Source organism: Engystomops pustulosus, chromosome 1, assembly GCF_040894005.1.
Source record: "Engystomops pustulosus chromosome 1, aEngPut4.maternal, whole genome shotgun sequence".
NCBI classification, from domain to species: domain Eukaryota; kingdom Metazoa; phylum Chordata; class Amphibia; order Anura; family Leptodactylidae; genus Engystomops; species Engystomops pustulosus.
This window is the reverse complement of record NC_092411.1, coordinates 92,845,718-92,861,052: the sequence shown is the minus strand read 5'-3', so window position 1 is coordinate 92,861,052 and position 15,335 is coordinate 92,845,718. Positions and strand designations below refer to the sequence as shown.

Sequence of the window (15,335 nt, the reverse complement as noted above, 5' to 3'; positions counted from 1 at the left end):
GGCTGGCTGACTATATACTGTGGAGGTTGTGACCAATGCATTTCCAATTCAATAGGCTTTCCAAATTCTTAGTGGTTAAATTAGGGGCCTCCGATATACAATTTTATTTTACCTGTTCAATAAATAAAGTTAAGAAAAAGTTTTTGGGGAATATTCTTCCTTCTCATGACCTTTTGTTGTTTGTTCTAGATTGTGATTATTTTTAGTCGCGAGCATACATTATGTTCAACACAAAGCAATTGTTTTACCAGTAAAGAGACAGTAAGGTGAGTCTTTTATCATCTTGTTGTTACATTTTTCATATACAGTAAAATAAATAGAAAGTTGGTGGATGGTTTCTGTAATAAAGTTCAAACTAAATATTTAAACTGAAAGTTTACCAAGGAGTTGAAAAAAAACTATGGGACAGGTTTGCTCTCTGATGGGTTTGTACTAGTTATTAAAGTCCCATTGACTATATTGGCACATTGTAATGAATGATCAGTAAAACACCTATATACTGCCATACTGTAGTATGGCAGTATATGGTAGGATCAATCAGACAATCTAGGGCAGTGGTGGCGAACCTATGGCATGGGTGCCAGAGGTGGCACTCAGAGCCCTATCGGTGGGCACCCAGGCCATCACCAGAGAGGACTCCAGGTATCTTCCTGCAGTCCCAGACAGCCCAGGACTTGCTGTGCACAGAGCTATTTTAAAGTGATAGCACTACCTGGGACTACTGGAGGAGTGGGAAGGTATGGACAGATCTGGATTATCATTGTAGCTCCTGCTCCGGCCCTGACAATTCTTCCTGTTTATGGGACCCTAAGGGAAGCTACAATGATCATCCAAATTTCCTCTATTTTCTGCTTTATTGATGTCCTCAGGGTGTGATTATGAATGAAAGCTGTGACAGAGAAGCGAGTATAAATCACAAATAAAATTTCTGTGTTGGCACTTTGCGATAAATAAGTGGGTTTTGGTTGTAGTTTGGGCACACGGTCTCTAAAAGGTTCGCCATCACTGACCTAGGGGGTCTAAAGTACCGTAGGCGGTATGAGAAATAGTATTTAAAAAGTTAAAAAAGAATAAATATATTTCAAAAACATTTAAAAAAATTTTTTAATCACCCCTTTCCCTCAAACTGATGTAAATATAAGTAAACAGTAAAAATCATAAACATGTTAGGTATGGCCGCATCCCAAAATGTCTGATCTATCAAAATAAAATAAAAAATGTTTTCAAAAGGGTGTGCAGTCCTCAAAATAGTAGCATTGAAAACGACATCTCATCTCGCATAAAATGACTCCACATACAACTCCGTACACAATGTTTGAAAAGGTTATCAGGGCCAGAAGATGGCAAAATGGAGGGGTTTTTTTGTTTTTTTTTACAGGAGGTTTTAATTTTTTTGAATGTATGAAAAAAAAAATTTGGTCACTATGAATTGCAATTTGTTATGCAGAAAACATTGCATCTCATCATCGATTTTGTATTGTTAGATTGTCTTTTAAAAGAAATTTTGACCATGATAATCTGCAGATGGTGAAATGCAGCTGTTTTGGAGATCTGTGTGATCATATGTTTGGATGTCTAAATAGCAGAAGGCTGTGGAATGTGAAACTATAATCCAGTTTTGTGTTTTTTTCAGCTTGAATCGCTTTCTGCTCTATACAGATAACTGCCCATCCCTTCTGTTTTTAGTCACTTCTCTTAGTAAGCAACCAAAATCCTGATCCTATTCTTAGTGGTGTGGAGCAGCACAGTGCAGAGAGCAGAAAGCTCTTCAGGCTGAAAGATCTGCCCAGAGCCCCTTTCAAGAGCTGCAGAGCAGAATTGCATCTACTTTTTTCACAGCTCTGTTATTACTTACCCCATACAAAGGTATGGTTACACAGCTCTCCAGAGCTGCTACCTAACATAGTCTGCAGCTCTGTATGGTCAGAACTGGAGACTGATTCGTTTAAAAATTAAAATAAATTAAAAACATTTGAAAATATTTTAAAAACTTGTTTCATAATGTTATTTTTTTTCCTGTTTTGTGACTGTACTGATTTGCTTTAGCAAATATTTCATTTAAATTTGTTTTGGTTTTTCTTTCTAGTATCAAAGATGTTTGGGGCCACTCAGATTTCAAAGGCCCAGTTTTTGGATAAGGCCAGACAGGCACGTGAGGAACGAAAGGGCCTCAAGGAAAGAGAGAAAGCTGCAGTTAAAATCCAAGCACTTATCAGAAGGTTCCTTTGTAGGTGCCGACTACAGAGTGAAATCAGGTAACTTAAGAAGTTATGACCTGCATTACCATCTGAGTTTTTTTTTGTAGACACTCTCAGCCTCTGAGTGTTTACACATTGGAACAGATTTGTCAATTTATTTGAAGGGTGTATTCACACGAACGTATGCCAGGCTGTAGCCGGGCAGGCACACGTCTGGTGCGCTGGTGGGGAGGAGGGATGAACACTGGTCACCCCTCCCCTCTCCATAGATAATAAAGCCGCACGACTGTTCTTACGAATAAAGATCATTTTTGTGGCCACGATGTGATACAGTGAGCACTTGTGATGCCAATAGATGCCAACGCCATAGACGTAATGGGGGACGTATATCTGTCCGGCCCCCAAACGTCCCCCAAACATTCATGTGTATAGACCCTTAGACAGAATTCTGGCGTGCACCAACAATTGTGTAAATTTGCCACAATTTTGGTGCATTTCTCTGGCGTTCATTAAGACAACAAATAGAAACTGCAAAGTAATACTATACAGTCTAAAAGTTTGTCAACTTATCAATCAGCTTTAAAAACTTTGGTAAATCTGGCACAGTTTAAGACTGTCCTTCCAACTTTTAGATGCGTTTGTTAAATCTGCCCCATTGAATGTTTCCATTCATTGACAGTGTTTAAAGATTTAGGTGGTTGGAAGAAGTTCAATAACTTAAGTGCCTCTTTCTTGGTAAATTGGGGGCGGGTGTTTTCATAAGAGAAGTTGACAGATTAGTAGTATGATGAGTTGTGTGCGGTTTTGGTTATCCGTGGGGTTTGTTATTACAGGAGAGAAGTAGATGAATTTCTAGAAGGCACAGAGAATGGATCCATCAAGATCACCGCACTCGCGATATTCAGGATAGCCCGCAAGCTGCTAATAATATTCAGAACAAAGCAAGACAAAGTGGTGAGTGTAACTGCAAATATATAACAAATTATTGATGTCCAATATATACTGCATATTCACAATTGGATGGATTCTCAACACCATTTGAATAGTGTCTGTCCCTATGACTAATAGGACTGTACCTCAACTGTGGCCAGATATTGCTGAGAAGCTCCATTTTGCCAAGAAAATTCCAGTTCAGGATAAATGGACCATGAGTTTCATTTCTGCAAATCTGTGTTTATACATTGTTGATGTTTAGTTTTAGCTGGATGATAAAGTTGCTTATACATAGAGATTCTCTGCCAACAAAACAAAATTGGACTGCACATTAGACATGAATAGTTAACATACCGGGTGGCTTCTGTTCTTCTCCAAGAGCCTCTGCTGCTTTATTCCCCTCCCCAGTTATGGTCGCTGACTTCTGCAAATCACAGATACACTCCTTCAATTATCCCATCTCACAGCAGTGATAAGGGAATGTCTTTGACCTATTGGAATGATACATGAAGAAGGCAGTGGCCCCTTTCGCAGAGACCTAATAGGAGAGTGAAAAGAGTGACAAAGACCCTTGACGCAGAAAGGAGGGTACCAGCTGCTTTGCTTTTTAGATCTAATGAATAGTCAAAAAATAAAAGTGCACACTCATTCCCATTCCAGTTCCCAGTTCCCATGGAGCTCCGCTTCTTTGAGTTTTCAGTGTCTGGCCAGAAGTTCCTGAGGGACCCGCTTCATCCATTGAGCGACCTCCTCGGACCATGGGACAATAAATGTGGTGAAGTCCCTTGGAAAATGGAATTGACATCTTGTGGTCTGATAAGACATGCGAACATGTATGCTGTGCCCGGGCTGGAACCAGGCATAGCGCCGTGCCCGGGCTGGAACCAGGCATAGCATACAGCCCTCCTCACCCCTCCCCTTTCCATAGGGAGCTGTGCAGCCAGGTTGTGCGTATGGCACAAGATAGAACATGCTCTATCTTTTTTTCCCGGCGACTGCACAGTGACACGTGTCTGCACACCGTGCCGTGCACGATGCACTTCTATGTCGGCTGTATGGTAGCTGCATTTCTTTGGGCTAGCTCATGGTGCCATAAACCTTGGGGCCTTAGGCTGAATCAGATTCTGTGACTCCCTGGAACTTCTTGCCAAGTGCAAGCATAAAAACATAAGTACCAGAGTGATGCAGGAACTAAGAGCCAGAGCAGGGTAAATTTTTTTCTCCCACAAGGGCCACATAACCCAGGATTCTGGAAAACAACTTTAACTTACCCTTTTAAACCATATGTTGTTTAATACGAATTCCATAAAATAGAATCTACAAAAGAGGTTAATATACATAAGTCTCGCTATTACATTACATATTATAGAGTTTATTATAGGTTTTGCTATATTAAGATCTGCTGGTTACTACATGATTTAGCTGATGGATAATACTGCAGTGATGGATTCTGGCAGACATGAATTGCTTTGTATTCATTTGCAGAGACTACATTTTTCAGAATGCATGTGACCATGATACGCTCTGTAAAGATACAGTAGCCTGGAGATGTTCACAGAGGTCATTGTGTGGGAATGGAGAATGGTTACACTGTGAGCATTTACTGTTGTAACTTATCGTCCTTATGGTATCTATTTATAGATTATGCATATTAGGGTAATAATCGTTGATTGTAATAAGAAGGTACCAGAACAGCAAGTATCAGGATTTGTAAAATAAAGTCTACAGATCTTATAAAATAGAACAAGTTTACATGGCATTTATTTTCGGATGACACAGTCCCTATTATCAGATACTTGAGCAAATTCATAAAGAAATGTTATCTTTCATGTGTAAAAACATGTTGTTCATATAGTGGATGTCTTTGATCTGTCAGTGTGTATAATACACATACAGCTAATGAACCCCTTTGGGTGTGTAATCATTGCATGGTCACTAACATTTCGATAACGTTTGCACATAGATCAGTGCTATAGATGAACATAAGTAACTTTGAAATATATTTAATCTGGGGAAAATGCCTCTTTCTCCACCTATACTTTACTTCTACTTCAAAAAACTGGTTATTGACTCTTGATTCTCTGTTTGATACATCTTGGACTCACAGAGGGGGGGGGGGGCAGATGATGTATTTCCATAGAGGTCTAGGGAGGAAAAGCCCAATAAGAGGAGATCAGAGACATGGAGAGTGTGCTGCAGTCAGTAGTATGATTTCTATCCCACCGTACTGCTCTATTATCAGTGCTGCCGTATAATATCTTTCATGTTAATGCTTCAGATTGAATGAATGAAAGCATGGTATGAGTGACATTATAAAGTAGTAGTAAGTCTCCATCCTCTGAAAACTGATAATTAGAAGTAGGAGGTTTTAGAAGGGAAAACTGCTAAAATGCAAGCAATCAGGCCAGATGCTCACGATTGTGTGCAGTCTGCGGGATGCCAACAAAGGAACACGATTCCTTGTTTGTAGCCCGTTTGTCATCAGTATGTGCTGTTCCCTCACCAATGACAATAGAAAATGACTGACCGTGCCGCAAAGATGGGTAGTGATGGGATCTGCTGTATAATTTGCTGCACAGGCAGTTGGCTCGTCCATGGCATGGTGTATGCATCCGATGATGCATGAGCCGATAGATAGTAATGGTTGTGTTAACATTGGGTAGCACATGGCTAAACTTGGGGGTTTGTGCATAAGTCCTAAGACATATAATGGTCAGACATAACAGAGTGCTTATTGTAAGGGGTAAAGGTGGATTGGCTGCACTATATAAAGTAGCATATCTCTTTCATTACAGCTTGGGTTTATTTAGTATTGTGTTTTCTATTGTCATTCTTTTATGGTTAGATTTTATTTTCTTGTTTCAAACTTATTAAAATTACAAATGCAAACTAATATTTTTGTATTTGTAGAGATTTGAAAAACTATGTCGTTGTATCCTTACCAGTATGGAGTGTGAGAACGAACCCAAGGTACGCACTGGCTTTCTGCAAAATAACACAATGGGGCTCATTTACTATGGGTCCGAAGGCCTCACTTTAGTCAGGTTTCCCGAATATTCCCATTTTGCGCCGAATTGCCCCGGGATTTTGGCGCACACGATCGGATTTTGGTGCATTGGCGCCGGTTTGCACGTGACAGAAATCGGGGGGCGTGTCTGTCGGACCACTCGACGGATTCGGACAAACCGCAGAATTTAAAAAAGGTTTTGTGTCGCAAGATCAAGCACTCACATGCACCAGGAAGAAGGTGAACTCCGGTGGACCTTGGCGCAGCAGCGACACAGGAAAGAACTCGGATCCACGATCTAAGTAAATCTGCCCCATTCTGTAATCTGGGTAACCACAATGTATTTCCTGATTCACATACTAATAGCAGAATTTATAGCAGAATTCTTGAATCCCCAAACATGAGAAACTAGTGTTCCGACCTATCACTGAATCCCATACCCCCTCCTGGAGTTCTCCTGGACAGCTTGGTGCAGTCTCCACCGTACCAAGATTTGAATGAAACAGCCTGGAAAATTTCTGCAACATGTTTCCCCACATATTCGTATACACTCCATACACTGCTGAACAGCAACCACCCTGTGCTGTAACCCCCATTAGGCTAAGATTGTTGTTTTTGAGAATTGTTTTCTTTATACTATATTTGAGCTGATGTGTCCACATATATTACATTAGAGCATACATCTCTTGCAGGTCTGGTTTGTTTCTCTTGCATTATCAAAAGACCTCACCCTCCTGTGGATCAAACAAATTAAAGACATTTTATGGTTGTGCTGCGAGTATCTTAAGATGTTAAAAGTGAGTATATAACATATATTTGTATACCACATGCTCTTTGTGGTCCTACTCACAATAGATGCTTATCCCGTTATATGTTCAGCCTGATATCCTTCAAGATTCCAAGCTCATCACTCTCTACCTCACTATGCTGGTCAATTTTACAGACACCTCCACCTGGAAGATCTGCCGAGGAAAAGGTATACATCTATACTATCTCTATGACATGTCGTTGTGTATTGTTTTACTAAATATTTTATTTATCCACTATCCATGAGATACAGAATAACTAGCTTATATGTGGGGGTTGACCACAGATTATAAGGATTTGGGTCTCCCTGAATGAATGGAACAGCTAGTCACTCATGCATGGGTGCTCTGTTCATTTATGTGAATACTTCTAAGCATACTTATATTCCCCATATAATAACAATTCTAGAATATTTTTTCTTACAATTCATAGTGCAGAGATTCCTATTTCATGTTACATTTTTTGTTTACACTTTTGTTTCTTATAGGAGAAAATCTGAGACCTGCATTGACCCATATCTGTGCAAATATTATGGGTCATCTGAATCAGAAAGGCTTTTATTCTGTATTACAGGTATGCTTTGATGGAAACTCTCCTATTCTAAAGTTAAGCTCACCATGGAACTGTATGAACAGGAGTAACCCAAGTTATAGAGAGGTCCTTATTGGCAAAACACATATGAACAGTTGTTAATAAAATCCCTTTAGATTCATTATTGTTGGCAGCTTTCATTGTGTGGCTAATTACCTGGTCAGTGAGTTTGCATAAAGAGGATATTTTACCACCTCCACCAGCCCATCCTTTAAATGGGTTTTCCCACGAAAACAAGTAAGCCCTATCCCATTGTTGGGAATACCTCTTTAATAACCATTCTGGCACAATTGGACCTATTTCTCTAGGCCCCACCATTCCAACTAATAAAGGTTTGTTTTTTTGAACCTCTACTGTCAGATAAGTACAACCAGGTTGTCTGCTTTAGCCTCAGACCACCTGTTTGACAGATAAGAGCCTTATATAGTTTCACAACATTATGCTAATAGATTGGTGGCCCTTGCTTAGAGTAGTAACCATGGCTCCACCCCATCTGACAGTAGAGATCTGAAAAAATGACATTGAATACTTAGGAATGGTGGGGTCCAGAGAGAAAATTCCAACTACACTAGAATCAATGAGTGGAGCCTTAATGAAAAATAAAGCCTGATATGATTTTATTCTGTTTTATTTGGCACTTTATCCGCATTCCTTATCTATCAGCTGTTGATGTGAGTACAGGAAGGAAAGCTGCTCAACCCGCAGCTAAATCTGCTGGTTCTCTGTTTCGGGAATATGTAGAGAATGTAGAATGTGTAATGGTGGGGATACTGGTAGACCCTTTACTTTCCATTTAAAAATCTTTGTATTATGTGAAAATAAAACTCTGTCTTTGCAGATCCTTCTAACCAATGGTCTCGCTCGATCACGCCCATCTCTGTCTAAAGCCACGTTGACAGCATTATTTTCCCTGGCATTGCGGTATGATTTATTGGGATGATTGTGTCATAGTTGTGATGGTGGATGCAGGGTTATTTGCATACTGACCTGTAAGGGTGGCTGGAGTTATATACATTATTGACTATCATTAACTTATAGTTATAAATTACACACAATCAAATGAATTTTTCAGTGTTTTGGCCATGGAAACTGCAGGCAATGTTAGGTAGGAGGCCTGGAGAGCTGTATAACTTTATCTGTGTTGTTAGGTCTATGAAAATAGATTTGTATTCCAGGAGTGGCCTCACACTGCGACGCTGTTATTCCTTTCCATTAAGCTAATCCTCCATTTCCCCCCTCTCATTTGGTTTTTGGTTAAAAATTACAGCAGTCAATAACAATGGACAGGGGATGAGGAGCCGGAAACTTACAGCTAAGCAGTGAGAGCTCCCTTTAGTCGCCAGTGCATCAAGTACAGCTACAATCCTGGAATGTAGATCATGGTCAAAACTGAAATATTTCTTGAGACTCCTTCTAGGGAATAAATCTACAATAATTTAATGTATATTCCTAAATTTTTTAAGATATAATATTCTATTTGTTTCATGCATCATTTAAAAATAAATGTGTTCATAGTCTGCATAGACAACAGAATTTTGTATTCTTTGATCATTATATTGGACATTTGATCAATGTTTTTTTTTCTTTTCCCAGTCCGGTGCTGGCTGCACAATTTTCAGACAATCTTTTACGCTCCTTCCTCATCCACATAATGTCTGTTCCTGCCCTGATTTCACATCTATCTGTCCTGACCCCAGATGTAAGTTGCTCAAATGTCAAAAAGTTATTTAACCCTGTATGCTCATATGGAGCAGATGCATCCATTTGTTCTTCCAAAAGATATCTTCTTCAAATGACCATAAAGGGGCCGTGATTTGCGACACAACTTGGGGGCAGATCACGACCCCTATTGAGGTCTATAGCACCCGGTCATAGTGACCCACATTTATCAAAAAACTGTGCACACTATGTGCAGTTTGCCTGTGAATGTGCAGGGGGTTCCAGATTCATAAATTGTGGTGCACAGTCTTCATTAATCTCGCTCCCCCTGCGCGGCTCTGGAAGTGTGCACCTTTTTTTTCTGTTGCACCTTGTTCATGCTGCAGGATTGTGCAAATGTTCTGACTAAGTACTGACATGCCCCTTTTGGTGCAGATTTTTTCTGACTTGTCGGACACAGTGCAGCCACAACACAAAACCAGCACAGACAATTTATAAATACATGTACAAGTAGTTTGCACATTCTTTCCAGAGCAACATAGGACAGAAAACACTTTAATATATGTGGGCTACTGCACCGAGACCCAGCTGGGCAGCTGCTGCTTGTCTTGCTATGGAGAGGGAAGGGGTGAGGAGCCGTGACCCCTTCTTCCACCTTGTCTCTGCTGTGAGCTACATCCGGGCTCTGGCCACACAGCCATCTGAATGTGGCCTAAGGGGAACGGCTGCCACTAGTCACTCGCTTTTATATTACAAGGAATACATTGCTGTCAGGCAACTCACAGGTGGCTGCAAACGCCAAGAGACAAATGTAATGTTTTTTTTCCTTTTCAGAGATTATCTGTGATTGAAACAAATGGACTTTTTCATAAATTCATCTTGTTCTTGAGTCGGGAAGATCAATGCAGTGATGTGTGTGTGTGTCTGGAAGGAAGTCACACCCTGTGCTTACTAGGTATTGATTGCTATGTTGAATTTTTAAGCTAGAAAGACTTACCTGATACAGGAAATAAAACTATCAGGCATCCATCCTCTCTCTTACCGTACATACAGCCCCTGTAGACCAGCAATGGTTGCTGCGTCCACGGGGAGAAGATAGGACATGTCATATCTTTCCTTGTGTTATGGGCAATGCACCGCGGACGGCTATGGAGAGTGGAGGGGTCACCCCTCCTCTTCTCCATCGCGGCTGATGTAGACCTGTCCAGCCGTAGCCATGCAGGCCTATGTCAGTGTGAACGTAGCCTTAAGGTTCACTTGTTTCTAGAAGGGGGCACTGATGCATTATATGTCCAGAAATTTGATTGCACAACACTGGTTTCAAGTTAGGGGTCTCCCCAGAACAGAGAGCATCAATAAAGTTAACTGAATATATAAAAAGTAGTGTGGCAAAGTTTTAGAAACTGTGGGTGCTATGGATTGATACCTCGGGGATGATATCCAGGGACCATCAAATAAGAAAGGTGGCCCTAAATAAGAAAGTTTACCAGGGTAAGTACAATCTTGTGCAATGTTGCACTTGCCATAGTAAACTTTCCCCTTCTGTCCAGTGACCCTCTGAGAACACCACTGCAAATATCACCGGTGGAGGGGTAGGCCAAGGATTATCACATTCAAAGAATAATAGCTCCATCACCTGCTAAAAGTGCTGCAGGACATGGGACATGACTGAATGTTGTTGTTCCAGGCAGAAGGAAAGTGTTTAGCAAGATAAGTATGATCATGGGTGACCCTATGAGGGAGTAGTTGCGGCCAACTCCTTTAATCCCTTTACGGGATGCACTCACCTATTCTTTGTGTCACCATGGAGGATCGCTGTGATTCTGAGTATTATGAGCTTCCTGCATGGTGTAGGGACACTTTGCGGGAGGGGGTTGTTCTGCAGACAGGTTGGTAGGGTGGGAATTTGTTATTGTACTTTTTTCTGCAAAAAGTCACATATTTTCATGTTTTGCTTGTATCCTTAGGTAACCTTATTCATCTGGGCCACCTGACAGAAAAGGTCTTAGAAGAAGAGACAGGACACTTTGTGAGCGTGCTCACACAAATGTTATCATACTGTCAGAAATATGTGTCTCAGAAGAAATCCAACCTTACTCATTGGCACCCTGTACTAGGCTGGTTCTCTCAGACTGTTGATTATGGGTAAGTTGAAGGGGTTGTCTGACTAATATAAAAAAGTGAGGCTGCAAATGGCATAAAAAAGGCTTACCAAACATGTAGGTACATTGTTCCGGCACTAGCGGCCTGGTCCACATTTCACTGAGCAACATTAACATTCAGTTTCTCCTGGTTCTATGTCGACTTTCTAAATAGTTTTTTTTTTCTCTTTTATTATTTTCCAGTCTCAATGAATCGATGCCATTGCTTACCAAACAGCTTCAGCATTTGTGGGGTGTTCATATGATCCGCATTCTCTTTCGGGAAGTTCTCAGTAAAAAACTAGCTGAAAATCCAGATGTTTCTGTAGTAACCACCCCAAGTTCCTCTCCACAGAACAATCTGCCAATGAAAAGTGAGTTATTGCAAGCTGAAAACAAATGTTCTATAGTCAGTGCATTAGTTGATATGATTTTTGTCTTTTATGTTAATGTTTGGTTTCAGTTTTGTCCCTTGCCATGAGTTTTCTGCCATAAGCATTTCCCATGCACTGCCATTGTGGGTCAGTGGTTGTTTGTAGTTCCTCTGATTCCGACAAGACCGCCTTTGCTTTTCACACAACCATTCCCAAGAATGAACTCTCCGTACTTGCCAAAACAGACTGTCCACTGTGTATCAACCGGAAAACCCATATCTTGTGTAAAGTCTACTACCTATAGTAACTCTTCTGCTACTGCACTACCATAAGAACATATTCTACCCTTAACTGTCTTTCTTCCATTTCACTTCTGGCTCTTAAGCTTCTACAGAGAGGGTCCCATCATTCACTGCACCAATTTATACCATTTAGTTATTTTTGTATTATACTTGTAAACCTGTATATATGGAATTACAATCTGTCATCAAAGGTTTCTATATTAAATATTTCTTCTTTGCATGTATATTTTAGACCTGTTTAAGAGAGCTTTCCAGAAATCTGCATCAGTCCGTCACATATTGAAACCAATTGGAGGTAAAAGAGTCGACTCTCAAGAGGTGCAAAAAGTGTGCAATATCTGTGTATTGTACCAAACTGCTCTGACCACTCTCACTCAGATACGACTACAGATTCTTACTGGTATGTCCCATTATTGTCTGTAAATGTTTAATTGCTTTTATATTTTTTTCCTTTATTGAAATATAGTTCCAGCATACAAAATACTTTGCCCCATTTTGTCACAACAGATACTGCATAATTTACATAATATAACATGGCATATAACGCATTTATATAAACATCAAGATGGGAAAAGACGACAAATATCAAAACCTTAGAGGAAATCTACCATTGGGTATACACGACTTAGACTTAGGCTATATTCACACTGCCGTTGCCCACCCGTACCGTAGCGGGCAACGGCAGTGTACAGGGAGAGGAGGAGCAGGTAAGCGCAGCTCACCCTCGCCCCTCTCCATAGGAAGTAATGCGCCCGTTGCCGTCTATGGAGGACGTATATCGGCCGTATATACGTCGGCCGTATATACGTCCTCCATGCGGCAGTGTGAATGTAGCCTTACAGGTTGGCCTTCTCTTCCAAGAAACCAGGAACATATCATCATCATTATAATAATAATTCTTTATTTAAATAGCGCACACAGATTACGCAGCGCTGCACAAAGCATGTCAAATTGGTCCCTGTCCCCATGGGGCTCACAATCTAAACAACCTACAGTATGTTTTTTGGAGTGTGGGAGGAAACCAGAGTACCAAGAGGAAACCCACGCAAACACAGAGAGAACATACAAACTGATTGCAGATGTTGACCTGGGTGGGATTCAAACCCAGGACCCCAGTGCTGCAAGGCAGAAGTGCTACTCACGCAGCCACCGTGCCGCGCATTAGGCCTGAAACGTACCGTATTTTTCGGACTATAAGACGCACTGGACCATAAGACGCACATAGGTTTTAGAGGAGGAGAAATAAGAAAAAAATGTTTTTTCCCCAAATAGTATGCTAAAATATTTAATAAAGTAACAGTAAAGTAACTGGGCGGTGCAGTGCAGCCATGTTTCTCTTTGGAGAGGGGCAGAGGCAAGCAGTGGTCACCCCCTCCTCCTCTCCCGGGCACCGCCATCTATCTTTAGATAGAATTATGTTGGCATGTAGTCAGGGGGTCTCAAGAGTTACCAGGGCTGCATAGGTATGAGTATATGTGACAATGGTTACAAGAGCTTACAATCTATGGGGAGGGGACACAGGAGATGACAGTGCTTGTACAGTGGTCACAAGAGCTTACAATCTATGGGGAGGGGGCACAGGAGATGACAGTGCTTGTACAGTGGTCACAAGAGCTTACAATCTATGAGGAGGAGGACACAGGAGATGACAGTGCTTGTACAATGGCCACAAGAGCTTACAATCTATGAGGAGGGGACACAGGAGATGACAGTGCTTGTACAATGATCACAAGAGCTTACAATCTATGAGGAGGAGGGGACACAGGAGAAAACAGTGCTTGTACAATGGTCACAAGAGCTTACAATCTATAAGAAGGAGGGTATACAGGAGGTGACAATGCTTGTACAATGGTCACAAGAGCTTACAATCTATGAGGAGGAGGGGACACAGGAGATGACAGTCCTTGTACAATGGCCACAAGAGCTTACAATCTATTAGGAGGAGGGGACACAGGAGATGACAGTCCTTGTACAATGGCCACAAGAGCTTACAGTCTATGAGGAGGAGGGGACACAGGAGATGACAGTCCTTGTACAATGGCCACAAGAGCTTACAATCTATGAGGAGGAGGACACAGGAGATGACAGTCCTTGTACAATGGCCACAAGAGCTTACAATCTATGAGGAGGAGGGGACACGGGAGATGACAGTCCTTGTACAATGGCCACAAGAGCTTACAATCTATGAGGAGGAGGGGACACAGGAGATGACAGTCCTTGTACAATGGCCACAAGAGCTTACAATCTATGAGGAGGAGGACACAGGGGATGACAGTCCTTGTACAATGGCCACAAGAGCTTACAATCTATAAGAAGGAGGGTATACAGGAGGTGACAATGCTTGTACAATGGTCACAAGAGCTTACAATCTATGAGGAGGAGGGGACACAGGAGATGACAGTCCTTGTACAATGGCCACAAGAGCTTACAATCTATTAGGAGGAGGGGACACAGGAGATGACAGTCCTTGTACAATGGCCACAAGAGCTTACAGTCTATGAGGAGGAGGGGACACAGGAGATGACAGTCCTTGTACAATGGCCACAAGAGCTTACAATCTATGAGGAGGAGGGGACACAGGAGATGACAGTCCTTGTACAATGGCCACAAGAGCTTACAATCTATGAGGAGGAGGACACAGGGGATGACAGTCCTTGTACAATGGCCACAAGAGCTTACAATCTATAAGAAGGAGGGTATACAGGAGGTGACAATGCTTGTACAATGGCCACAAGAGCTTGGTCTGTGGGATAAAGTACCTTTATAAGTCAGCAGCCACTACATACCAGGCAACAAGGGGTTAAGAGTGTGAGAGCAGAGACCCGGGGGAAGGGAGCACTTATCACTTATCTGATCCTGTGAGAAGTTACAGGTCAGACACTGCACACAGCTCTGTATAGGCTCCTCTTCTCAAGTTGCCGGCAGCCTTCATGTTGTCTCTTCCCTCTGAGCCTCCCGGGCAGCCGAGTGGGGATTGGCCACAGAGTCCGTGCCTCTCTCCTCCCCCTCTCTCTCCACTGCTGCGCTCCTGCTCTGCCACAAGCAGAGCGCATGGGTGCTGCCATCCATTCCCTCCAGCAGTGGAGGGCTGAGAGGAGGAGAGGAGCGCAGCGGCACTCAGTACAGCCGCTGCGCTTCACTGTGAAGGGCTGCGCTTACTGCCAGCATTAGCTGGCAGAGCGCAGCCGGGTGCCCTCCATTCCCTCCTGCAGCTACATCCGGACTATAAGACGCACCACTGTTTTTTCCCCATCTTCTGGGGAAAAAAAGTGCGTCTTATAGTCCAGAAAATACGGTATGTATGAAAAAACGGCTTTTTTAAT

At 41.9% G+C, this 15,335-nt stretch overlaps 1 protein-coding gene across 1 annotated transcript in view; it reads left to right on the top strand.

Annotated features, from left to right (window-relative positions):
• UBE3B (ubiquitin protein ligase E3B) overlaps positions 1-15,335 on the top strand; it is a 35,689-nt gene that overhangs the window by 1,460 nt on the left and 18,894 nt on the right. The window contains exons 2-14 of the mRNA XM_072147423.1: positions 190-266; positions 2,087-2,255; positions 3,032-3,152; positions 6,042-6,101; positions 6,831-6,935; positions 7,018-7,114; positions 7,433-7,518; positions 8,375-8,457; positions 9,130-9,235; positions 10,030-10,150; positions 11,163-11,340; positions 11,541-11,710; positions 12,245-12,412. Of these exons, the coding sequence (XP_072003524.1) occupies positions 2,095-2,255; positions 3,032-3,152; positions 6,042-6,101; positions 6,831-6,935; positions 7,018-7,114; positions 7,433-7,518; positions 8,375-8,457; positions 9,130-9,235; positions 10,030-10,150; positions 11,163-11,340; positions 11,541-11,710; positions 12,245-12,412 (1,456 nt within the window). The 5' untranslated portion in view covers positions 190-266; positions 2,087-2,094. The remainder of the gene's footprint in view (positions 1-189; positions 267-2,086; positions 2,256-3,031; positions 3,153-6,041; positions 6,102-6,830; positions 6,936-7,017; positions 7,115-7,432; positions 7,519-8,374; positions 8,458-9,129; positions 9,236-10,029; positions 10,151-11,162; positions 11,341-11,540; positions 11,711-12,244; positions 12,413-15,335) is intronic.